Source organism: Primulina eburnea, unplaced genomic scaffold, assembly GCF_022965805.1.
Source record: "Primulina eburnea isolate SZY01 unplaced genomic scaffold, ASM2296580v1 ctg1064_ERROPOS200000, whole genome shotgun sequence".
Lineage (NCBI taxonomy): Eukaryota > Viridiplantae > Streptophyta > Magnoliopsida > Lamiales > Gesneriaceae > Primulina > Primulina eburnea.
This window is the reverse complement of record NW_027330608.1, coordinates 1-25,498: the sequence shown is the minus strand read 5'-3', so window position 1 is coordinate 25,498 and position 25,498 is coordinate 1. Positions and strand designations below refer to the sequence as shown.

Here is a 25,498-nt window from a genome sequence, read left to right as displayed (position 1 = left end):
GTGTGAAACGATCTCATGAGTCTTATTTTGTGAGATAGATCTTTTATTTTGGTAAACTATGAAAAAATATTACTTTTTATATTAAGATATTGTTTGGTACATAGGATAAGGGTAAGGTTGATAAATAATCCTCCTTATCCCATGTTTGGTACATTTTTAAAAAGCTCATCATAATACCATGGGCTCTTGATAAATAAATTTTGAGAAGGATAAAACATCCTTTGTAAGAGGTGTGATAATTTTAATGTAATGATAAAATACATTACAAATAACTTAATTACCCCTAATTTAAATGCATTTAAGTTAATGTTAAATGTTTATTAAATACATACATATATACAAATATACAGATACATATACACACACACAAATATATATACACACACATGTATATATATGTGTGTGTGTATATATAAATATAAATATATAGTTTAAGAATTGAGATATGCAATTACAAGATCTTGATAACAATGAAATATAAGTTTTTGTGATAGGGTTAATTTTGTCATTACAATTCAATATATAAATTAAATCACTCTTGTTAAAATCATATCAAACATTCAACATATTATCTTATCATTATATGTATTCTTGATTTTTTCTTATACTATATATCACTTACTTATCATATTCTATGTACCAAACTGTACATAAGAGTATTATGTTTTTATTGTGAATATCAATAAGGTGGACATATCTCACAGATAAAGATTCGTGAAACTATCTTACAAGAGACATACTCTTAATTCATTAGCTACGGGTTTTTTTAAACTTGTTTTGATTAATTAGATGAACTTATTTATATTTGGACGAGACTCAAGGCTTATTCACTTTTTTTTTTTTTTTACTAGTTAATAGTGTTTTGATATATAAATTTATATTAATAGCTCAATCGATATATGTATATAACATATCTAGATCTACAGGTATGATCTTTCACTCTCGGTTGTGAAAATGTAGAAATAATTCGAGGTGTCAAAATAATTCCTTAAATTTGAAAATTCTATAATATAATTCGAGGTGTGTGTAATATTAAAAATTAGATAACAAATAAGTAAACTTTTTAATGATACAATAATAAATTCAGCAATATTTTAAAACTAATGACACATTTAAAATATTAAACCAAACAATCTTATTATATACTAGTGACTATGCACACGCGATGCGTGTTTACAATTTTTTTATCATTATCAATGGACTAAAGTGTAATTTGATAATTTATGGGGTGACTAAATTGATATTTAAATTGTTGAAATAAAAAAATAAATAAAAGTGTGTGTTGAAATTTGAAAAAAAAATAACAAAAAACAAAAATGTAATATTAATATAATGTAAGGGTAAAATTGGAAAAAAAAACTTGATGTCCTCCTAGATAGTTACTATCATGTGCTCATCCTTAATATAATAGAATAGATTACATAAAATTTGATTAATAATCTATCAAACTTGTTATCTCTATCTAATCAACCATTTTGATATGACGTACCAAACACACCCTAGACACACATAAAAACTTCCTTTATTGATACATAACCCTAACATCAGATTTTGCTTTTGTGTTTTTTTTTTACCTCCGATATTTCAATCCATCCCTTCGACGTTGTCCTTAAAAACCCTCGGCCATCACTCACTTCAATACCTCTGTCCTCCGCCGCGCCTCGCCTCGCCTCGCCTTCGCCACCTGTTTCTTACCTTGTTTGAACACTCCGTTTCCACAGATCGAGACGCCACCGACTGTTTCTCCGACGCGGCCTCGTCCATTGGGGACTCGTCGCACTCTTCTACCCAGTCTTCACACTTCGGTTATTGGTGGGCATGTTAAATTTCGGATCCTTATGTGGATTTTTTGTTGGATCTGTTTTATGTTTTTTTTTCTTTTTCCGATGGTTTTGATCTCCTTCCCCGAGGCTTTATTTTGTTTTTTCCGGCTTTCACATGATTATGTTGGTCATTTGGCTCTGGCTCGTGACGACATTCGAGTTCGATAGGCTCGACTAATTGTTTTAATTTTTTGGGCTCGAGCTCTATCCAAGATTCTTTTGCTAACATTCAGTTCTTTTGCACCGCACCCGCCCTAGCAAATATTTCGTCGGGGAACGATGGGAAATAAAATTAACAATTATTTTTATGTTTCTTTGTAATTGAAGTCCCCGTAAGGTGCGTTCACTTTTGATGGGATTAATTAGTTAAACACACTATAATCATCTTTTTTATATATACTAATTTAGTTTTAAATCCAGTCATATCTAACAGTTTAATGCAAAGTCTAAATATCCTCAACTCCTGCGAAAATCCTGGTTACCAGTTTCAAAGCAAGGTCAGAGGGTGGCAAAAAACTGTGATAAAATAATTCTTCACAAGATTTCTTTCATTGATTGACTCCATGATTATTAGTGGAATGGAGTTATGTTTTGGATAGCTGACTAATTTTCTTGTTACTAGCCCTATCGACACTCGGTCAAATTGACTTTTGTATGTCTGTTCTTCTACAGCAGAATCATTGTTAGAATTGCGAGATGGCTACATTTGCCAGACCAGAGAATGCTTTGAAGCGAGCTGAAGGTAGGTTACTCATCAGTCATTATGCGGTCGAGTGTCACAATCTGCTCCAGTGAAAGTTACTTTCTGACAGGCGACAGCATATTTTGATATCTATTGGATAGATGACCGCCAAATATGACAGATTTAAATATGCTATCTATTTTAAACGGGCCTGTGTAATTCCTACTTCTGTTGTTTTTCCACATGTCTAGAAGTATGGTTGATTCAAGTCAGCAATTTAGAATTACCTTTTTCCTTCAAACCTTGTCTTCTGAGAAAGTGAGAGACTGAGAGCCCCTTTAGTTTATGTGTTGTATTTTCCCATGTGTGCTAGTTAGATGAGGGGAGTAGCTTTGTTTGTGGTTACTGGTGTAAAACAGACGGCGATTCCTCGAGTCCCACGGGATATACCGTGTTTTCTGATGGACAAATCAACATTTCATCCCAAGTTCATCATGCTCGCTATTGGTTGAAAGTAACTTTAGTTCTCCATTCACATATTCTGGTACTTGTTACTGATAAATTTAAAAATCTGTTTACGCAGAGTTGATAAATGTTGGACAAAAGCAAGAAGCCCTTGAAGCTCTTCACAGTTTCATTACCTCGAGAAGGTACAGAGCATGGACAAGGACACATGAGAAGATAATGTTGAAGTATGTGGAGCTATGCGTTGACATGAGAAGGGGAAGACATGCTAAGGATGGTCTTATTCAGTATCGTGGTATCTGCCAGCAAGTTAATATTACTTCACTAGAGGAGGTTATAAAGCATTTCATGCATATGGCTACTGAGAAAGCTGAGCTTGCACGTAATCAGGCGCAAGCCTTAGAAGTGGCCCTGGATGTTGATGACTTAGAAGCTGATAAACGGCCTGAAGATCTTCTTTTAAGCTATGTCAGTGGGGAGAAAGGAAAAGACAGATCTGATCGCGAACTTGTCACACCATGGTTTAAGTTCCTGTGGGAGACATACAGAACAGTGTTGGAAATTTTACGGAACAACTCAAGATTGGAGACCTTGTATTCAGTGAGTTTTTCTTTTTCCCTATATAAATACTCATACTAATTCAGAAATACTGCTGTTCTTCATTGATTAGTAGTTTGTAATGTAGATATTGATTATATTCTTAGTTAGTTTGATTTGTTGTGTTGTGAAGCTTGTAGTAGTATTTGCATCCTCTTGGCATCACCCTAATGACTTCGTCGATTTCCCAAAATGGTGTACAATGGGCTCAATTCCTTTAAAGGACTTTGGACTTACTCAAATATCAATGTTCTTTTATTTTTTGAACTGTGTATGTAGTAGAATCATTAGTTATTGAACGGCTGTATTTTTGTTTGTTGTGGACATAATTTCTTTTTATTTTATCATAGCCTGTCCCCTGCACTTGCAATCAACCCATTGGATAAAATCTATTTTGAAGATAGACTTGGTGATCTTGGAAGTATGTGCTTTCGTATCTGCAAGTTAACATTGATGGATGTCTCAAGTTGATAATATTCGGTAACCGGACCTTCTTTAAGGTCATCATGAACCTCTTGGGAACCACTCTAATCTCTTTTTGGAATTTGTGGTGATATAGTGTCGTACTCCCCGCTGTCAGATACTTATTTTCATGATCGCTATTGACTAGTTGCTTCACTCTGTCTCGATGTTGATATTTGTCAGTTTAAAAGATTAAAAGCATACTGATCAGCTTGTTTTGTGTACATAAAGAAAGTATATGTTCTTGCTATGAAGTCATCAATTACGATTTCTCATTTTCCTTCATTTTCCTGTACAGATGACTGCACACCGTGCCTTCCAGTTCTGTAAGCAATACAAACGGACTACAGAATTTCGGCGACTATGTGAAATCATTCGGAATCATCTAACAAACCTTAACAAGTATAGGGACCAGAGAGATAGGCCTGATCTTGCTGCACCAGAAAGCTTGCAGTTATATCTCGATACCAGATTCGAACAGCTGAAAGTGGCGACTGAACTTGAACTTTGGCAGGTTTATTCACTTTACTGTTCGTACTTGAATTGCGAGCATGCTTCAAGTTGCTATTCACTAATTTACAAGATTTGATGATTTTTTTTATGATTTTTCCTTTTTCTTTTTAATAATTACTTGCAGGAAGCTTTTCGTTCTATCGAGGATATACATGGGTTGATGTCTATGGTTAAAAAGACACCTAAACCATCCTCGATGGTTATCTACTATTCCAAGCTTTCTGAAATATTTTGGATGTCATCCAACCATCTTTATCATGCGTATGCTTGGCTTAAGCTTTTCTCGCTTCAAAAGAGCTTTAATAAGAACCTAAACCAGAAGGATTTGCAGCTGATAGCCTCATCAGTTGTTCTAGCTGCACTATCCGTGCCCCCTTATGATCGCTCATATGGTGCCTCTCATTGGGAGCTTGAGAATGAGAAAGAACGAGGTTTGAGAGTGGCCAGCCTTATTGCATTTGATGTTGAAACCAAGCCTGAGAACAAAGAAGTGGTAATAATCATATCTTACCTGGATCTCTGCTTCATCTTATTACAATTATTTCCTTATGTTTGTTGACTGATTATTTCTATTTTTTCTTTCAGCTTTCCAGGTCATCACTTCTTTTGGATTTGGTAATTATCTCGGACGCATTTGAATAATTTGGTTTTGGTCTTTCTATGATTCTATTGTGTTTTGTTAGATGTTCAAACCCATTTACATCTTGCCTTTCCTTTTGTTGCATGAATGAGCTATATTAATGAGGAGAATGAACGTTTCTTCTTGAACTGCCAGAACCTACATTTGTTTTCCAATTTTATATTTCTTACATTATTAATCCTGTCTGTTGCCTGTCTGTTGGCCTTCGTCAGGTAACGAAAGGTGTAATGACCTGTGTAATTCAAGAAGTGAAGGATCTTTATCATATTTTAGAACATGAGTTTCTTCCTTTAGATCTGGCATTCAAAGTTCAACCCTTGTTAACAAAAATCTCAAAGCTTGGGGGCAGGATTGCTGCTGCTTCTTCTGTTCCAGAAGTACAACTGTCTCAGTATGTTCCTTCTATAGAGAAGCTTGCAGCTCTGAGGCTTCTTCAGCAGGTGCGCTTGTCTGTTAGTTGTGTTTCCCTGATCAATACTTTTGTGTTGCAGTTTTTGTAATATCACTCGGTGTCTTTTACTTTTCTACCTTTATGTATCCAGGTCTCAAAGGTTTATCAGACAATGAATATTGATAACCTGTCGATGATCATTCCTTTCTTTGATTTTTCTGTTGTTGAGAAGATTTCTGTGGATGCGGTCAAGAATAATTTTTTAGAAATGAAAGTCGATTATCGGAAGAGTGCCATTTGCTTTGGTAATAAGGTAAACCCACCATTTTGTTTTTTGAAATATTTTCTGATATGGCACACATTGTGTTCTGACCTTGAAAATTTGACAATCTTTTAATTATTTTTTCGCATTTTTTTACTTTTCGAAATTGGGGAACCGTTTGATTTATTTATCTCATCATCCACCAATTTAGACGATATATCCATAATTTTCATTTCAGAGTCTCGAATCAGAAGGCATACGAGACCACCTGTCCACATTTTCTGAATCCCTCGGCAAAGCAAGGGTCATGATCTTCCCTCCTGCAAAGAAAACTTCAAAATTGGAGGATAGACTTTCTAATCTAGTGGAAGTGATCGAGAAAGAACACAAAAGACTCCTTGCACGCAAATCAATAATTGAAAAACGCAAAGAAGAACATGAGCGCCAGCTTTTGGAGATGGTATGTCCATTTTTCTTCAATAATGATGTCTTATAATTCATCTTTGAATTGTAAATTTAATATAAAGATGATAGAAGGCATCTAAGTTATTGCCAATGACTTGTGTATTCTTAAGGAACGAGAAGAGGAGGCAAAGAGGCATAAATTACTAAAGATAACTGAAGAGGCAGAACAGAAAAGGCTTGCTACAGAGTTTGAGCAAATGAAAAATCAAAGAATTCGCAGGGAAATAGAGGAACGCGAGCTTGAGGAAGCCCAGGCTTTACTACTGGAAGCTGAAAAACGCAGTAAGAAGAAAGGGAAGAAACAAGTTCTAGAAGGAGTGAGTTAAACCTTTCCCCTAGTTATAACTAGATTGTATTCTTATATGACATTTTGTTGAACAACAGTTTAATTGGATGTAGGAAAAAATAACTAAACAGACTTTGATGGACCTGGCTCATAGTGAGCAACTCAAGGAGAAGCAAGAAATGGAGAAAAAATTACAGAAACTAGCCAAGACAATGGATCACTTGGAGAGGGCAAAAAGGGAAGAGGCTGCACCACTTATTGATGCTGCATTCCAGCAGCGTCTGGTGGAAGAAGAGGTCTTACACAAACTCGAGCAGCAGGTCTGAATGAGTTGTATTTTAGGCCTGGAACTTCTCTTGTATTGTGTCATTTGCTTCTGGGAAATTCTGTTCTCGGAAGTGTGTAGAATCGACTACATTTTTTTTTGCTCGCTACAACAGTCCATTTTATTTATGGAGTGACCTATCTGTGTGTTTTCTTCATGCAGCGAGAGATTGATTTAAGCAGACAGAGACATACTGGAGACTTGCAGGAAAAAATGAGACTAGCACGGATGTTGATGAACAAGGTCATTAACTCTTTGTAATTATGTAATTATATTTCTAGATCCCAGACTTATTATGCAGCTCATTGCTTATGAGATAAACATCATTATCTGGTTGGATCTAGTTGTGGGGGCCTAAGGTTTATGGTGCTACTTTTTTGGGCTAATGAATATACTTGGTAAGAGTAGACCCGACCCAAGATATCCAAAACGACTAGGTGGTTTCATGATATCTTTAATCTTGTGAGGAGCTTTGTTTGGCTTATATTCTCAAATTGTTATCTCTTGACATGCTTTGTTGTCTTAAAAAATAGGTTAATATTTTCTTGCCATCACGCTTAGAGCTTATAAATGTGTTGTTTTTGAGCTTGGACTGATCATTCTTTCGTGTCCGAAGAATAAAATAATTATTTCTCTTAAGGTGAGAAAAGTGATTTGGTTGCGTAGAGCTTTGAATATCTGACCCTATTATTTTCATCCCAATGTTTATTTTAGTCCATGTATGGTCTTGGCTTGAGTTCATGGAAAGGGGAGAAGAATCAGCAACTCCAAATTCGAAGTAGCGAACCAGTAATCTCATAGTTTATACGTGCTAATATGAGATTGTAATGTCTCCCTTTAACATGTGCCATTCAGTTCTTTAACTTTTAATCAGAGTGAACTGAATTTACCGTTTGTTTCTAAGCTCATCTATCTTCAGGGGGTTATTTGCTCACTCTTCAAGGATTTGCTAATCATTGGTTGCATTTTCTGATAAATGTATAATTGTATTGACTTTGTTGTATTCTTCGTTGATGTTTATTCAGCAAATATTCCAACAAAGAGTGCTTAACCATAGAAGAGCTGAGTACAACAGGCTTAAGGAGGAGAGGGATGAAAGAATTCGCCAAATTATCCAGACACGGAAGCACGAAAGGGAGACTAAGAGGAAGATGATCTATTTTCTAATATCTGAGGAAGAAAAACAGAAAAGACTGCGTGCGGAGGAGGAAGCACGGAAGCTTGAAGGTTTTCTCCCCATTTCAAATTTTGAGGAATGGTTAACTTATATTATGTGGCATGCGCTGACACTTCTAATAGCGGACCCCCACCTTTTGGCCAAAGTTGAAAAAAATTATTATGATCACGTCTTATATTTTTTAAATATGTTTGAGATGTGCTTAGGAAAGCAATCAAGTCGTGCCAAACTGAACATTGGTGTTTTACCCCCTCAGCCTTAACACGATGTGTAGGCTGTGTTCGTTCGTCTCTTGAAGCTTTGTACGTTAGCGTGCGTAAACTGAGAAGTTTACTGTGTTCAGCAAGAAAGATAATATAAACGTGTAAAATACAGATTGCAAATCTTGATTTTTATTGTACGTCTTTCCACTTGTCGCTTGTGATATAACTCTTTCTTTTTTACCATTGTACGCTGTAGAGATGGAGAGGCGTAAGAAAGAGGATGCTGAGAGAAAGGCCAAGCTGGATGAAATTGCCGAAAAGCAGAGGCAGCGGGAGTTGGAGTTGGAGGAGAAAGAAAGGCTACGGAGAGAAGAGCTCCTGAGAGGATCAGCTCCCACTCCCTCAAGGACCGAGCCCTCCGTCATGTCGCATCCAGTCGAGGCAGCAACTGCTCCAATTGCAGCAGCACCGTCAGCTGGTGTGTATGTCCCAAGGTTTAGAAGGGCATCTGCTGAGGGTGGGGGTGGGGGCCAAGCCCCACCTCCTGAAACAGATAAGTGGTCTACTGGCCGCAGAATGGATGACCGAGCACCTCAATTTGGTGATCGGTGGCGGGATGAACGTAAACCAGCACTTGGTGGCGGTGCATCAAGGCCCACTTGGTCAAATTCAAGGACTCGTGGTGAACGTTGAGCTTATATCTTGTTTGTAGTTGTTCATTAAGCAGCAGATTCTTGAAAATTTTGGGAGGTGGCGCTGCACTTTCGCGGTGTCTGGACGTGTGCCTTGAGCAGGATTATGTGCTTATTAATGGAAGTATTTTTCTTTTTGAAAGTTACGTTATGGTTTCTGAACATTGATTCTGGATGTACTCAGATATTTATTGGGTTTTGTAGTAAGTCATTTTAAAATTCTGAAATACATTTGCGACTACTTTGTTGAATTAATGAGGTATGTTTGCTTCTCAAATAAATCAAATTCAATCCATATACATGTGTATTCAACTCTTTTTATTCTGTATGTATTTATTCTTCATTTTGAACTTTTAATATAACATTAATATGATATATCATTAATAATAAATCTAAAATTTATTAGTTTCAACTTGTTAAGATTAAAATAGTTAAATATTCTAAGGCTTGTTTAGTTCGCTTAATGATGAAAAATTCATGTTTATCTCATCCAATCAAATGTTCAGCTGCAACTATTTTTATCCCAACATTAACTTATGCAACAAATATCAATCAAATCATTACATAAAAATTACAACACCACCCTGTTTTATTTAATTAATAAAAAGTGATATTATAATTTATCATATTATTTCGAATTAAAAAAATACACTTATAGTATATCAGTATAGTGTCTATATATAGAACAGAATAGAATCTATGATTTCCATAAATATTATATTGAATATTATAGAACATAACGATTCATATAACGATATAAAATTTCTATTTATTTATCAAATTATAAATTGTAATAGTAATATAATTAGAATATTATTCTATTCGATAGTAAATCTTAAAAATTTAAAGATAATCAAATTTTATTTTGTTTGGTATTTTGAATTCACATGACATTTGAAATGTGTTTTGTCATGCTTCTCTATTTTCATCCTATATATTTAAATTTCTAATTAGTTATATTATAACTATAACTTAATTAGACATTCCTCGGCTTTCATTCGGGGAGGAAATCCTATTTGTATGGGGTTCTTTCCTTTTTTGTGGTCCGGGGCCCGCATGGCCTCAAGAAAACAAAGAATATCCTTGAGCTAAATGAGTAAGCGTAGGGTTTTCTGGGAGAGAGCCCAAGCGATATCAGCGTCGGTTATCTAAGCCATTCAGCAGTCGGAAAAAGAAAAGATCCATCAAAAAGGAAATCTTACCTTATGAATCCCACGTTCCCACCGTATGGGGCCACCTTCTTCACCCCGGCAGCCATCTCCTACCAAAAGTAGGGAATAAGGACCACCACCCCCTATTCTGGCGTTTGGTCCTACTATGGGTAGCTATCTCACTCTGGAATCCAAACAATGTCTGTCTTCTAGTACTGTTGTTTTGAGTTCAACAATAAGAAACTCGATTGAACTCCCAATCCTAGTTCAAATCTTGTCGGTCACATCCCACTCAGAATCCCCATCTTAATTTAATTCATAAAACTAAATATTATTTCTTAATTATTATTCCACGTCCAACTTTAATAATATAATAATCACAATTTTGTGTATCCTTTAATAAGTTAATTTTTTAAATTTAAAATTACAAAAATAAATACTAGAAATGAAAAAGAAATAAAGTATCATACTTAGCTAATTTGTTATATTGTCTTCAAGTAAAAAATTCTTAGAAGTTTTTATTTGAGATGGAATTGATTTGTTACACTATTGTTCTACGTTTATTGAAAATGAAAAATTAAAATATTTTACAACAGCTTACGATATATTATTATAACAACTTGAGTTAACAATTTTCGTAAACAAAGACGAATACGAAATAATTTTTATAGAGTCTCTTATGCAGTCGCGTCAGTGCGAATCTGAGCTCGGTACGTGACAAAATGGTATCAGAGCTGATCACCAGCAGGAACACTCTGAAATAAGTTTATGCAGAACAAAATACTACATGGATCGGAGTCATCTTTTGAATGTGTAGAAGAAAGTTTTATTTCACGAGAGTCACCTCTTGAACAATTGCAGCGTGGAAGTACCAGTGGCACAACTGTACTTTTCATTCTGTTTCTCTGTAGCATGACCTTTGGTACAATTCTCATGTACTTCTTGAATAGAAGAAACCGTAAAGAAGAAGCGCTGCAAGATTCTTCCGCGACCTTTTCATCTACTGTGGTGTCTGCGTCAAAGTCTTTGTTAACTCCACTGCTTGACAAAAGAATTCTCTTGATCATTCCTCTTATGGCATATTCAGGATTTAAACAAGCATTTGTGTTGTAATTACCCTGAAACATGCTGATTAAATATTCAAGATACTTACCCTAACATAAATCATTAACAGTCGACTTGCTCAAATATTGTATTTGCCCCCTGCCACTACACTATCTTTTAATTTTTCCCTTCATACAGGGCCGAGTACACCAAAGAAATTGTCAAGCCTGTACTTGGTGAACAAGGTTTTGGTGGTGGAATGGCTGTTTATGGAGCTTTTGATGCAATAGTATGTAATTTCATAACTCATAATCCTGTTTATCTATGTTTTTGTTCAAATATGGATTGTGGCCTTGTTTCCAACAGATACCGTTTGTGATATTAGCAAATACATTCTGTCTGTGCAGTATTTGGTTTTCCTTCGCCTAGTTATATAGATGTTATTTAGCTCCTATAGTTTGTGGGAATATTTCTGGTTGTCTTAATGCTAAGGTGAAGTTGGTATTCTCCCCTATCACTGTTTAAATCTTTCCTCGGTGTTCACCGGTAGCTGGCAGACTGACTTCTGGCGAGCACTACTTTTTTTCATCATGCCACATGTAGAGATATATAGAGCAAATCCAACCAACTATTGCATTGAATTGCAACTAATGAAATCCAATTTCTGACCTTTGTTCTAATACTATTATTAGATAGAGTAAATTAAGTTATTAGCCACGGTACAACTCATATGCAGTTGCCCAAATATCACATTTGGATCATTATAAGTTGTAACACACGAGCTATATAGGACAATTGGTGGCAGTTGTTGCTACAAAAACATAAGCTTTATCTCATTCATCCTAGTACTCAACTTGAGCGTCGTAAGGACTACGTCGGGACACTCTTTCAGCTCATTCTAACGATATCTTTTGTGATTTCAAGTTCATAGCAAGTTCGATATTTAAATTCGAGCTAATCTCATGTACTAGAATCGAACCTTTATGTATAGGATGTTTTTTCGTTTGGATAACAAATTGTCTAATTTTTATACAACGAATAAAATGCTAAATGTATTTTCACAAATCCAACCAAGACAATATAGGAATGGTTGCCATGAAATTTTTTTCCCCGGACATAAAAAGAAAGAGAATGTTGTTAAATGACCAATTTACCCTCAGAAGGAGTATATATATAATTTCTCTTGAGCATGGACAGCCCATCTCACTTGGGCACCAGCTACGCTAATCCTAACATTTTTCGCGGTGTCGGCCATCTCCTCTTCCTCTCTTCTCCAATAACTGGACCAGAAAAATTATATAATATATATGAAGAGAATGAAAATTCTCGCACATCATCAAATCTGAAGATTCAATCTTCCCCAGATCGATCGTCTCAGATCCGATTCCTCGATCCCTAAATCCCACCAATCTGACGACGTATGGCTGCATCGCGTAGGCTTCGGGAGCTCCAATCGCAAGTGGGAAACAAGATCTGCGTCGATTGTTCCCAGAAGAACCCCCAATGGGCATCAGTGTCATACGGCGTTTTCATGTGCCTCGAGTGTTCGGGGAAACACCGTGGGCTTGGCGTTCACATCTCCTTCGTCCGATCTGTGACCATGGACTCGTGGTCCGAGATCCAGCTCAAGAAAATGGAGCATGGGGGTAATGAGAGATTCAACCATTTTGTTTCTCAGTACGGGATCCCTAAAGAAACCGACATAGTGACCAAGTATAATACCAAAGCGGCGGGCGTTTATCGGGATCGTATCCAGGCGCTTGCCGAGGGAAAACCTTGGCGCGATCCTCCGGTTGTTAAAGAAACCTTTAAATCGAATGATAAGAATGGGAGTAGTTCCGCGGGTAAGCCTCCGCTGAGGGCTAATGGGGGTGGAAGCGCTAATTCTGGAAGTAACTTGGGGTGGGATAGCTGGGATAATTTTGATGATGGGGGGAATAATTCTCCCAATAGTATTAGGAGAAACAATACTGTAGGCGATTTTAGGAGTTCCGGGAGTGGAGGTGGCGCACCTTCCCGCTCTAAATCCACACAAGATATTTATTCACGGGCTCAGTTAGAGGCGTCTGCGGCGAACAAGGAGAGTTTTTTTGCGATGAAGATGGCGGAAAACGAGTCCAGGCCAGAGGGGATCAATCCATCGCAAGGTGGGAAGTATGTTGGATTTGGATCAAGTCCTGCTCCAGCGCCTAAGAATAATTATGGAGAGGGGGATGTTCTTTCTGCTGTTTCCCAGGTTCGTTTTATTGGCATGTTTCTGCTATTATGTACCTATTAAGTATCAGTTGATCTGTTTATTTGTGACTGCTTATGCTTCGTGGGTTTTATATGCAGGGATTTGGCAGGTTATCTGTGGTAGCTGCATCCGCCGCCCAATCTGCAGCAACAGTTGTTCAAGCTGGGACTAGGGAGTTCACTTCAAAGGTAGTTTTTCCTACCAGTGACATGATTGTTGCTCATGTTATTGTATTTGTATTCTTTTGAGAGTGTTTTGATTTTACTTCTGGAGATGCACAAAGTTTTGCATATTAGCTAAAAGGGAACCTTTTTTAGTTATTTGTAATTGTCTTCCATGTTCTCTTTTCATATTTTTAAATCGGATTATCTGCTAGTTCTGTTGCATACTGTCAATGTTATTTCGTGGATGTCTTAATGGATACATTTAGTAATATCTAACTTTCCTTGATTGAGGTTGTGAGAGATATGAAAGGTCCGTCCTTCCAACCTGACCATTTATTCTTTTTCAAAATTCCCGGCTAGAAAAATTTAGGTGTATTTCACGTGGTAGCAAAACTAGAGAATTTGTTTCTCCCCATGTAAGTTTTTATGATCCCGATCATAGTTGTCAATAGCCCCCGTAGCCCTCGCTATAGCGAATAGCGTAGCGAAGCGGTCATTATCCTCGCTATTAGCACTACAGCGACAATCGCGATAGCTGAAATAGCGGCGCTATTGCAAAGCGAAGCTACATGCTTATTTTCTGTCCTTTTTTTCCTCTAATTTTGGTCTTTTGGCATGTACTTAGTTAGGTTTTTGCTGGAATTATATTTTTCTGCATTTCTTGCTTTATTTTTGTGTCTTCTACGATATTTCAACGAAAAAACTTAAAATAACTTCAGGTTTTAGTATTTTACAATTAAAGTTGATGGAATATTATGCTGGAAATTAAGGTTTTTGAATTGATGTTACTATACCACTACTTTCTGGGATTTTAATGAGGAGCATGCTGTACATTGTTAACGGGAACCTCACCATTTGCATCCTTTCGGCTTAAAACATTGTTGGAGCCCATTATGTGCTTTGGAACATTGGATTCAATTTTTGGTCTTGTGTTCCCAAATTTGTGAGAGTAAAAAAGGAGATGAAAAATAGAGGTTACACTTACACATCAACATGCATTTTTATGCATCAAACCAAACCTTCTGAATGCATTGTCAACTTAAAAAGCTTAGTAATTAGTCCAAATTTAATTTTATGTCAGTATCCTGCAACAGATGAGTTATATGCTCTGTAATTTTAAAGATTCATCCAAGGTTACTGTAGCACAAAAAATTAGATCTACAATATTGGGTGATGATGTTCATTATCTTTTTCTTTCCCTAACTTTAATATGTGATGAAAAAGAAAATTGCTCATCAATCCCACTTTTGCAGGTAAAAGAGGGGGGATATGATCAGAAGGTGAATGAAACTGTTAATGTTGTGACAACGAAAACATCAGAAATTGGACAAAAAACATGGGGACTTATGAAAGGTGTAATGGCCTTGGCTTCTCAGAAAGTCGAGGAGTACACTAAAGAAGGATCTGGCTTGAAAAATGATGGCTGGCAACGTAATGAAGGGCGGGCTAATGGCTATTATCAGGAGTTTGGACAAGATTCTGAAGGTTGGAATTCTACTACCGGAACAAAAACCTCTTCTGGTGGGCAGTTTAACTCTGTTACCTCTTCTTCCTGGGATGATTGGGATGCAGCAGACAGCAAGAAGAAAGAACCGACAAAGGGGACAAAATCCCAGAATGGAGATAGCTGGGCAGGCTGGGATGATGGTAAGGATGATGGATTCTATAGTTTCTGTCAAACTGGGTCTGATAAGAAAACCGTGGGTTATAATGGAAAATCTGAGACCAAATGGACAGAGGGAGGGTTTCTTTGAGGTTAGCACATCTCAATCCCAATTATTGTTTCTAAAAAACCCTTCGATCGACTTTAGAGAAGTTATCTGTGAAGGGGTTGTGTGATGAAAGTAGTATATGAAACGTAAAATTTCCTATAGTGGGCCTGGAAAATGCCCAAGAAACTATATAGGTTGCTTGTTTGTCTTGAAGACCACTTTTGTAATTTTGAATTTTAGACTGCAATTGGATTTGTTACTGGTTTTTCAGCATCGGTACTTTAGTTTCGACTACCATGCAAACTGCGGCAAAATTTGTGTCGCCTTCCTCTTTACGTCCCATCTTCAAGTAGATGGCAATGTACGCATTTCTGTAAGACAGTAAAGCAAAAAGACCGCTGGATTCGGTGAGAAGGGCAACCGGAAAGAAATGGATATTTCATTTTAATTTTTCCAATTTTCGATTTTCATAAAGTTTCGCAGCCTGTCTTTTTCACTCCCGCCTGAAGATATCTGGATTCACCCGTGAAACATAGTCTTAGTTATTTAGTTACATCTCGATTCATGAGCTGGGGTCGAGTCTTGGTTGAAGATTCTTTTTGTTTTTCATCTATCAAATTCGGTATTCGATTTTCACTTCTTGTGCGATGTATTTATGTCATGGATATAGGCTGAACCGGCTGTCTTTATGTAAGTTTTGTCTGTCCCTAATTATGGCCTCGTTTGTAAAACTTCTGTATCAGAACCAAATCAAATATAGGCGGATTAATTCTTCGATGAGTGGAATGTAGTTGGATGATGACCATCGTTAGTAATTCATCGATGTTGATCCCGAAACAACATTCAATCGCATTCGAGTTGAAACTTGTACAAAGAAAACTTGAGTGGATAGTTATGATTCTTATCAACAATTTCGTTCCGAAATCTTAAAAAATCGTGCTGTTCGAACAAAACAAACTCATTCCGAAATTTTAAAGTGTTGTGTTGCCCAAAAAAATAAATTAAATATATATACAAAATGCTAGTTTACCGAAAATTTTACTTGGCGTCGCCCGGACTCGAACCGGAGTCCTTCAGTGTGTTAGACTGACGTGATAACCAACTACACCACGACACCTTTGTGATGATATTCTGTTAAACAAATATTGTAATCATACCGATAATTTTTGCACTAAACCCCGATACCCTCCATTCTTCGGCCCTTTCTTTCTTCCCCAAGAACCCTAGTCGGGTTGAGTTTCGAAATGTCGAATCTGGACTTGAGTTTGGATGATATAATCAAAACGAGCAAAAATTCGGCCAGAGCACCGAATTACGGGCCGGTGCCGACCAGGCGGTTCGATAACCGTTCTGCTGACCGCGCCACTCCGTACTCCTTTCCCAAGGTTAGATTCTGTTTTTGGTTTGTTTTGATTTTTTGATTGTTAAGTGTTTGTCTTGAAGTTGAATTTTGATATATTTTGTAAGGCTCGGGCAGCGGAGACTCGGTGGAGCGACAGCATGTTGGCGGAAGAGAGGGCCGCTGCGGCGTTTTACCCTATTCAAGGAGGAGCGAGGGATTTGGTACTTGAGACGGGGACGAAACTTTTGATTTCCAATCTGGATTACGGGGTGTCGGACCTTGACATCAGTGTAATAATTCTTTGAGTTTTATTTCCATTTTTACGCTTAATTTTATTTTAGTTCCATGTTTCCGTATCTAGTTATGAAAATCATTCCATTTCATTTTGCTTGAACAGATTTGCAAAGTTGTTAAACATGGAGAAATAAATGAATACTCTAAACATACCATATCTTAGAATTTGAAGTTCTTGACGAGGACCTGTAGTGGGAAGACATGCTTAGAGTATTTGAGTGGCGTGATCACGATATTGGAACAAATTAGATTAATCTGGTCTTGCACAATAGAGATGCCTTAGGCCATAAGTTCAATAAGAGAATCTAAATTCAAAATATGAAACTTCTAGACACAGGAGCCTCTAAGCTTGTGGAGTCTGATGTGGGATAGCATTGTCACCCCTTAAAAATCTAAAATCTGTGGTGGCTTACTGTGGACGGCTTTCAATCACACTGATGCATGCACCTTTAATCAGGTGTGAACATGGAGCACATTAATGAAATTGAATACCCCTTTTGCTACATCGATTTTAAACAAGGGCACTCATGTAAGGCTGTTTGCTCTTGAGAAGAATCCAAACAGAGAAGTAATATTCGATCAAGCTTACTAACAATCCGTAGTTGATTATAGAATCAATGTGGGACAACGAATGTGTTTACTATATAATTAGGTACATAGTAAATTTAACTTGTACCAAGTAATGACAGTGAACTGCCGACAGTGGAACTGTTTGATAGATTGTGACAATATTCTTGTTTACAAATAAATGATTATTTGTGGGAGGATCTGAAACGATAGATTTGATAGTACTCTAGTAATGAAGATTTTAAAAGTCTTATTTGGGTTAGAGTTGAGGGATTTCAAATCCATGGGTTTGATATCCACGTGAGTAGATTTACAGTAAGGATTTGAAATCTAACACCAAATCATTCCATCGAAAACAGCCTAGAAGAAAGTTTTTGTGCTTTGTTTCCAAGTAATTAGAAAAACTAGATGTATATGTTACACAATCAAAGGAGGAAACTTGGTTAGTTCATCTGCATTTTCCATGATAGTTGACACTTAACAACATTTGAACTTGTATGACATTGATTTTTTATGAGAAAAGGGTGAGATAAACCAGTATTTGCAGATTCCCGTCGACCTTTCTTCTTGTGGAAGTTGGAGATTTAGACTTACCGTATGTGCCATAATATGCAGGAGCTGTTCTCAGATGTAGGTGAGCTGAAAAGTTGTGCAGTTCACTATGACAAATTTGGACGATCAGAGGTATTTGTGCTGTGAATCTGTTGTTTCCAAACTTTTTTCAACTACTGATGACAGTTAAAATGTGGATTATTTCTCATAGGGGACTGCAGAAGTAGTATTTTTTCGACGTACAGATGCAGAGGGGGCTATCAAAAGATACAATCATGTCCAACTGGATGGAAAGCCCATTAAAATCGAGATTGTAGGGGTGAACATGCTCCCACCTTCTGGGATACCTCTTGCTTCATTTGGTGGCTCTAGGAATAACAATGGTGCTCCCATATGGTTTGTTCCGTTGGCATCTCATCTACTCTTTCGGAACATTAGAAAAAATTAATAAAGAAACCAAATGAGTGATAAATTGATGAAATAATAAAAATGACTGCATGGAACAATTTTTAGCAGTTTACCTGCCTGATTAAAGTTTACAATGTGACTATTCAAATCTCGATTAGTGTTCACTGTTCTGTTCATTTTTTCTTTTTTCAAAAGAACTCTAGATTTAATACTCCTTTCTGAAAGCAAGCGTCACTCTAATCTGAGGATTCTTTTTCCTATGAACTTTGTGGGAAAGGAATGAGCGAGTTCGAGGAAGAGGTGGTGTTAGAGGACTACTCCGGCGCGGTGCTCGTGGTGTGAGGAATTCTCGTGGAAATGGTAGAGGAGATGGTACGAGGATATCTGCACAAGATCTTGATGCCGATTTGGATATGTACCATGCAGCTGCAAAAGAAACAAGTTAGCTCTATCATTTACGGCTACTTTTAATGAAGATTTAGAATATTTTTCTTAAAACTTTTGAAGGTGAGACTAGTCATCTCAGCTCAAAATATTTTCATCAATTTTGATTCTATAAATTCGACTTCTCATGTGTGTGGTATTCATTCTATGTTTCACTGTCCTGTTTATTGTGGTTACCATTCTTGCTGTGTTTTAATCTTGTATGCTTTGGAAATCATGTTCCATTTTTTCCCAATCAAATCTCTCGTGAAACGATCTCACATGTCTTTATTCGTATGTAAAATCCACATTACTCATATTTATTATAAAAAAATAATATTTTTTTATTGTTGATTCAAATAAAATATATCTAATAAAATTGATCTGTGAGATTATCTCATCACTTGTTAACTAAGACAAAAAATTGTTCAGTATTTGTTCGAAAAAGATCAAAGTAGTAGGTTGTAATATCATCCCGTTCATATTTGAAATTACTGGATTCGAGTGGATTCAAACATATTTTCATATATTTTGAAATCAAATTTGCGTCTTAATTATTTTGTCCAACCGTTTGTAAGCTATAATATATTTAAATTATTTTAAAATATGTTAAGATTAAACGGGGTCAAATCAAAATTTTATTCAATTTTGAAAATAAATTAAACAAATTTACCTTGGATTTAAAAAATTAAAAAAAGTGGAATTCGATTCTAAATTAGTTTACTCTGTTTGATCGAAAACACTCTAGATTAGAGTTTGTTTACTTACGACAGAGGTCAAATTGATTTTGAATTTTATATTTATAATGGATACTCTTTTCCCTTCATTATACTCTTTTCCCTTTAAACTATATATACACACTTGCTATATTTGTTTTATACCATAACTTTAACTTTCATAAACTATCATAATAAATTATTATGCTCTTTCACATTGTAATATTTTGTTCCAAATATGAACTAATAGATGACAATACTACCAGTTTACTTGTATTTGCTTTGAAGCCCTGATATTTTTTACCAACTCAAAACTCAACTTAATTTTTTTAAAAAAAAAAACAGGAATTATTTGGGTCGAATTCAACTCAAGTTAAAATTCCAATTTGCCGAAGACTTGAATTCTAGTAGGAGCAATAGAGCTTTGTAAGTTTTATATTAATCAAATATTAGTTGGGATTTTAAAACTTTGTGGACTAATCAAACGAAAAATCCAAACTCCATGTGCACACATTTCGAATTCAGTCGGAGTCCAATAATTCAAATAGATAATATCAATGCATCGTCTATTTTTAGCTTGCATGGTTTTTTGGATCTTGTTTGTTATGTTAGATCATAATTTGAAAAGGATAGACAAACCATTAACGTATCCTCCATGCAATGAGACAGAATCCTTGACAGAAGTGCCAATTTAAGTCAGGCAAGATTTAGGGCCTGCGAAGCACGCAATGCCCATGCATGCTTCCTTTTGAGAGGTCCTACCAAGAGAAGGATTCTTCCATTCTTCTTCCAAAGGAATGTCATTTTACTCTCTGACGAGTTATTTTTAGTCACCCTGTGGGTATGATAATGACGTTCAGAGAAAACTCGAAAACAAAATCTTTTTTGCTCCATTTAAATCCTTGCAGGAAAGGCTTAAGACTTCTAATCCACATAATTTAAAATATTCAACCTTTTTACAGGTATGTCGAACAGTCAGGTCCATGGTTCGCCGGAACGATTGCGGTGTTTGGAACGGCAACGACCGTTCCAATTCTAATGTAATGTTGCGGAATGGTTGTATAAAAATATTAATAAATTCAAAAAATTGATAAAAAATTTTAAATATAAATTACATCATACTAAAAAATAAAATATATTAAGTTATTACAAATTAATATATCAATACAAAACTATTTTACAATAATAACACAATAAAATACACACTAAAAATTATAACAGCGAGATCATTGTTATATTCTTCATCACTATCTCGTAGATTAAATTGATTTCGAACATTTGGATGTTGACGTGATTGCTAATAGTGATATTGATTTGATTGAGATGATGAAAGATCATTAGAATGGGATGACTGATTTTGTAATAGTGTTTCATCACGACGATTATAGTATCTGAATCCACGATACACAGTAGAACTATCAGCTGTACTTGAAGATCTATATTCGGGACCATGACGTCCAACACCACGCCATATAGATGATGAAGATTCATTATATCTATCACCAATATACTGAGACGACCCATAATCAAATCCACGATGTTTAATTCCATGTGTGCCGGATGTTGAAAAATCAAATGATCTATCAAAAGAATCGTGTGTAGAAATATAATTACCCTGATATCCATATCCACCTGATTGATATCCAGTCGGATCATACCCAACATGCTGAAAGTCCCAATTGTAACTCATCGATCCATAATTATCTGTCATTTGAATTTGTCGATGTCCCCCCAATCCATAACCATAACCATAAATGAACCATAAACAACAACCATCTACAATAACCATTACCATACACCGTAATGAACCATAAATATCTCATCATCATATTTTTTAAACACCAAACCGTTCCGCTTTCCCGTTATATCGCCGATAAAACGTCGAAGAACAACGCTACAAAACAATCTCCGCTTTGCCCTGGAACTCTGGAGCGGTGGTCACCATTCCCGTTCCGTTCCGACGAACCATGGTCAGGTCCTTATTAGTACTGTCCTTGGTGAGACAAGGAAGAAAGAAATTCAATCAGAATAAAGTCCTGAAGCTTTGGCTTCAACCTTCAATGTTCTCAGGTATTGAATTGTTTTACCAATAAAGGCAACTGGATTGTTACCTTGTAAATTTGGGAATGTGCACTGCAACCTGCTCAGTGTTTCCTGTACTCTTTCTTTCCTTTTGTTGCAAGACTAGAAACAAAATTCTTCTGAACTAAAGTTGTCTCTACAAGTGGATTCTGCTTCGTCATCCAAAGTAGTGCATGCATAGTTTTTCGCAGAGCTGCGAGTGCGCCTTAGAAATGGTAAATCACAATTTCCATCCAAAAGCTTCTGCCTTTTCGTTGGCCCAGTAAAACTGTTGGCATCTTCACATGTTTCTTCACACGTTTGATTGTGGGTCATTGTACTAGGTGAACGACCTGTGCTCATTTCTTCATCATCCTTTAAATAATCGCTGTCGCTATCTGAACAGAGCAAAGCATTCAATTCTTCGGTGTCTTCAACAATTTCATGATCCATATCATTTCGTGAGTGATCTTCTATCCGTTCATCATTCATAATGGGATTCAAAGGATGGAAAATTTTCATGGGTTCTTCCTCGATTTGGTTGTTTTCTGCAGAGGGTGGAAGCTTGGGCACCAAACAAGCTCCATCTTGAATGGGGTTCTCCATCATAGAACCATATACAAAGGTAGTTATACTTATATCACCAGACTGGTCAAATACAAGAAATCACCATTTTTAGGACTTCTTTTTTGTTCCAAATGAATGGTGTCTGAAAGAAAATTCTCTCTGGATGCAGAATATAAAATGGAAGTAAAGCTTGGATGTAATCGATGCGAGAGGTGAAATGAGTTAAGTGCGTGAGAGCTATTTAGTTCGCTTGCCTTCAACTGTTGCATTTCAAAAGATGGAAACGAGGGACCAATTCTCATCGTAGGATACTCAACAGAGTAAAGTTTCCTGTTAGCACTAAACAACTTAAACGATGAATTTTAGATATTAAACATGAATTTTCAGGTGGGTGACTCGATTTGAAAGCCCAACAAATTAGAAAACCAATTTTCATGTTTGTGTCCTAACAAAAAAACCAACATAAAAAAGTAGAAACTGAAACAAAATTGAAAACGAAATATCAACATGAACCAGAAAGATTTTGAGATCATGAGACAGTTACCTGAAGTTGTACCATAAAGTTAACAACATTGAATTCAAATTAACATAAGTTTAAGGAAATATAAAACTAGAATAAGCATATCTGTCTAATTAATGAATAATCAAAAGCAACTTCTACTGAATATTTGCCTACTCTCTGCCATAAGTGACAATACAACCAAAAAATCTATCATATTTACAATGAAACTCTCTCAACCTCATAGGCTCATTTTTTTCTGACCTCATAATTCAGAAACAAAATATCAAACACATATCATGTACGATTTCCAGAAACGTATCTGCTTTAGACATTTCACCGGACATACAGGAGTCGACCTCAAGTTTTCAGTTTCACCCAACAATAATAACACTAGGCAGCCATCACAAACACTCCAGCACTACCTAAAATTACAATCCATGAGCTCAGTTGGTTCGAAACTTAAAATCAGCTATTTTGGCCCTTTTCTTTTTTACATCAGAGATCAATAGCTATCGTATACAAACATTTCCTCTTCGACGTTACAGCACCATATTCCCTTACATGGCCGTTTGACTCATATAGCGGAGAGAAACAGCGGAGAGAAACAGGAGAGATGTTTCTCTCCGTTAATTGAATCCTCCAAATAGCAATTTAAAAAATCAAAATTGCTATAATTTAGATATTATTTGGTGGTTCCGTCAAACAAATATCCAGAGATAAACCAAATCGATAACCAAAAATCAACATGAACCAAACAGATTGTCAGAGACAGGCTAGAAGCCGTACCTTTTTGCTATAGTGGTGTGAAAAGACATCGAACCAAAAGCCCACAAAGTAAGCCTATTCATGGTCTCCCAAAAATAGAATATATAGAAATTCGAAAAGCCAAACCAAACAGCAACAACGAACTACTATCTACAAAAAACAAAGAGATTTGAGAGGAAGAATTGTGAATCTTTACCTTGTGTGGAAGACTTTGGAATCGATAGCCCGACATGCAAAGATTGGGCGGTAAGATCAGGAACGAAGGACCCAGCAGCGAAAATCTAAGAACATAGTAAATTTGAGTTGGGGCATGAGAAATACGGTGAATTGAGAGCCGTGGAAAGAGCAACGTGAAACATGATGTTGGTGACTTGAGATGCGGAATGAGAAACGGATAAATCTGTAATATTACCACTTCGTAGAAAAGAGAAAAATAGGAAAAAATGTTGGTGTCCTTGGAAAAAGTTTTTAAAGTTGGTTTCCTTGGAATCTAAAATCATCTGTTAGTACCCATGTAGAATCACCTCGCTAAACCCAATTCATTCCTTTATGGGTATGAATTCGTGGGAGTGGCCATACATAGATTCCTGGCTATGTGGTCTTTTTTAAATATTGTTATCACAGCGTCCGACCAAACATATATGGGAACCCCAATATGATCACATATCTTGGATTTGAAAATGTGAAAACATAAACTCAGCACACGTTATGTTATTCGTAACCTCGGTAAACTGAGTAACCCTGTAGTAAAAAGTAACCAAGCACAGACATCACATGACCTCGACCATAATGAGATACTAAATACCCTAATGACTATGCGCTTCAAGGTGAATCTAAAAGACAACTATTATAGCGATATCAATCTAATATTTAGCTTCAACACTAAAAAATATTAGAAAGATAGTTCTCAGACTAGTAGTTTTCAATCTTCAAACAGACCCACATTTCTAGGGAAAGCAAACAGATTCAACAAGAAAAAAGAAAAAGTTCATAACCCTGTGAGACCAACTCCGATTGTCAAGCAATCGACTGAAAGATAAAAATAAGAAAATAACGACACAATCATTAGAACTCGGTGGCAAATTCATTTGCAAGGGTTTTTATGTCGAATCTGAATGCAGAGAACATTTAATTTAATAAAGAAAATATGCAAATCAGGTTTCCAAGGTACCAGCCACAATATCATAAATCAAGAACACAATACTGACATGACTATATCACACGAATTCCTATATTAAATTAGATTAAAATCATCACTATGACTGACATAATTAGGATAGAGACAGGAGGAAGTTGTTCATATAAATAAACTCACCTTCGAATCATATGAAAGTACTTCACAATATTTAATAAAATTTAATCTGATTGCGTAACCATCCAAGTACGCATGCAATTGCAGCTTTAATTCAGGTAAAACTCGATGCATTTAACAATAACAGCAGAAACAACGCTTAATAATGTCACGGATGAGAGTGAAATGAAATTAATTCAAGACCAAGTGCATACGTATGAGTGAGAAAGGCGAAGGAGAAAAACATTGACCCGAGCTCGCTTCGAACATATCATTAGCTGCTCCAAAAAGTTTCGAACACGCCCAGGCTCACCTGTAGATCAAACAACCGTAATTCATTCTAGGATTCCTTGACAAACACAATACAGGAGCCTATCGTCAGCCTATCAACAAAATCTGATTATAATCTAGAAAAAAAGAAATTAAGTACCGAATTTAAGAATTTCGGAATTCCATTTCATTGCACCAAACCAAAATCCGGATACACATTCATCAGAAATGAAACACAGCTCCAATAGGTAACCATCTACATTATATTCTGCGCACATTGATCAAGCACAACCCTATCGAAACATATAATTTACACAAACTTCCTAAACCTAGATCCTTAACCACCAAATACATACAAGGTACGTCCCTGCCTCTTCCAAGCATAAACGACATCCATTGCCTCGGTAACAGTCTTCCGGCGAGCGTGCCCTCAGTGTAGTGACAGCGTCG

At 36.3% G+C, this 25,498-nt stretch overlaps 3 protein-coding genes, 3 long non-coding RNA genes and 1 other non-coding gene across 9 annotated transcripts; 5 read left to right on the top strand and 2 right to left on the bottom strand.

Moving 5' to 3' along the window:
* The first annotated feature begins 1,562 nt into the window (after positions 1–1,562).
* On the top strand, positions 1,563–9,212 carry LOC140820453 (eukaryotic translation initiation factor 3 subunit A-like). Of its 3 annotated transcripts, none has more exons than XM_073180736.1 (14): positions 1,563–1,812; positions 2,499–2,565; positions 3,089–3,570; positions 4,328–4,543; positions 4,667–5,035; positions 5,128–5,157; positions 5,395–5,622; positions 5,725–5,886; positions 6,074–6,295; positions 6,411–6,617; positions 6,700–6,906; positions 7,074–7,154; positions 7,937–8,138; positions 8,548–9,212. In XM_073180736.1, exons 2-14 carry the CDS (start codon positions 2,520–2,522, stop codon positions 8,982–8,984), a joined length of 2,889 nt encoding a protein of 962 aa, XP_073036837.1. In that variant the 5' UTR covers positions 1,563–1,812; positions 2,499–2,519; the 3' UTR covers positions 8,985–9,212. The 3 variants fall into 3 exon arrangements, with proteins under 3 accessions (XP_073036837.1, XP_073036836.1, XP_073036838.1); XM_073180735.1 differs by having other exon boundaries at positions 2,496–2,565; XM_073180737.1 differs by having other exon boundaries at positions 1,564–1,791; positions 2,496–2,565.
* Positions 9,213–10,993: 1,781 nt separating this feature from the next.
* LOC140820477 (uncharacterized) lies at positions 10,994–11,705 on the top strand. The gene is made up of 2 exons (XR_012115494.1): positions 10,994–11,243; positions 11,377–11,705. It is a non-coding gene; the product is annotated as an uncharacterized lncRNA (long non-coding RNA).
* Positions 11,706–12,371: 666 nt separating this feature from the next.
* Positions 12,372–15,560, top strand: LOC140820465 (probable ADP-ribosylation factor GTPase-activating protein AGD6). Its single transcript, XM_073180757.1, has 3 exons — positions 12,372–13,414; positions 13,513–13,602; positions 14,832–15,560. The coding sequence occupies exons 1-3, from the start codon at positions 12,599–12,601 to the stop codon at positions 15,330–15,332; spliced, it is 1,407 nt and encodes a 468-aa protein (XP_073036858.1). The 5' UTR covers positions 12,372–12,598; the 3' UTR covers positions 15,333–15,560.
* A 773-nt stretch (positions 15,561–16,333) lies between these two features.
* Positions 16,334–16,407, bottom strand: TRNAV-AAC (transfer RNA valine (anticodon AAC)). The gene has a single exon. It is a non-coding gene; the product is annotated as a tRNA-Val (tRNA).
* Positions 16,408–16,454: 47 nt separating this feature from the next.
* Positions 16,455–19,056, top strand: LOC140820483 (THO complex subunit 4B-like). Its single transcript, XM_073180778.1, has 5 exons — positions 16,455–16,675; positions 16,758–16,922; positions 18,109–18,177; positions 18,257–18,441; positions 18,731–19,056. The coding sequence occupies exons 1-5, from the start codon at positions 16,535–16,537 to the stop codon at positions 18,897–18,899; spliced, it is 729 nt and encodes a 242-aa protein (XP_073036879.1). The 5' UTR covers positions 16,455–16,534; the 3' UTR covers positions 18,900–19,056.
* Positions 19,057–20,223: 1,167 nt separating this feature from the next.
* Positions 20,224–21,720, top strand: LOC140820482 (uncharacterized). Its single transcript, XR_012115496.1, has 2 exons — positions 20,224–20,571; positions 21,568–21,720. It is a non-coding gene; the product is annotated as an uncharacterized lncRNA (long non-coding RNA).
* Positions 20,731–24,520, bottom strand: LOC140820481 (uncharacterized). Its single transcript, XR_012115495.1, has 2 exons — positions 23,998–24,520; positions 20,731–23,768 (listed from the first exon to the last, which is right to left on the bottom strand). It is a non-coding gene; the product is annotated as an uncharacterized lncRNA (long non-coding RNA).
* Positions 24,521–25,498: the final 978 nt, after the last annotated feature.

Excerpts from the sequence above, each read along its gene's own strand:
- LOC140820465 (XM_073180757.1), top strand. The coding sequence starts at position 12,599 with ATGGCTGCATCGCGTAGGCTTCGGGAGCTCCAATCGCAAGTGGGAAAC. Across the intron at positions 13,415-13,512 it reads TTCTTTCTGCTGTTTCCCAG|GGATTTGGCAGGTTATCTGT; the intron begins GTTCGTTTTATT and ends TTTTATATGCAG. Across the intron at positions 13,603-14,831 it reads CTAGGGAGTTCACTTCAAAG|GTAAAAGAGGGGGGATATGA; the intron begins GTAGTTTTTCCT and ends CCACTTTTGCAG.
- LOC140820483 (XM_073180778.1), top strand. The coding sequence starts at position 16,535 with ATGTCGAATCTGGACTTGAGTTTGGATGATATAATCAAAACGAGCAAA. Across the intron at positions 18,178-18,256 it reads ACAAATTTGGACGATCAGAG|GGGACTGCAGAAGTAGTATT; the intron begins GTATTTGTGCTG and ends TATTTCTCATAG. Across the intron at positions 18,442-18,730 it reads AACAATGGTGCTCCCATATG|GAATGAGCGAGTTCGAGGAA; the intron begins GTTTGTTCCGTT and ends TTTGTGGGAAAG.
- LOC140820453 (XM_073180736.1), top strand. The coding sequence starts at position 2,520 with ATGGCTACATTTGCCAGACCAGAGAATGCTTTGAAGCGAGCTGAAG. Across the intron at positions 5,036-5,127 it reads AGCCTGAGAACAAAGAAGTG|CTTTCCAGGTCATCACTTCT; the intron begins GTAATAATCATA and ends TTTTTCTTTCAG. Across the intron at positions 6,296-6,410 it reads AGCGCCAGCTTTTGGAGATG|GAACGAGAAGAGGAGGCAAA; the intron begins GTATGTCCATTT and ends TGTATTCTTAAG.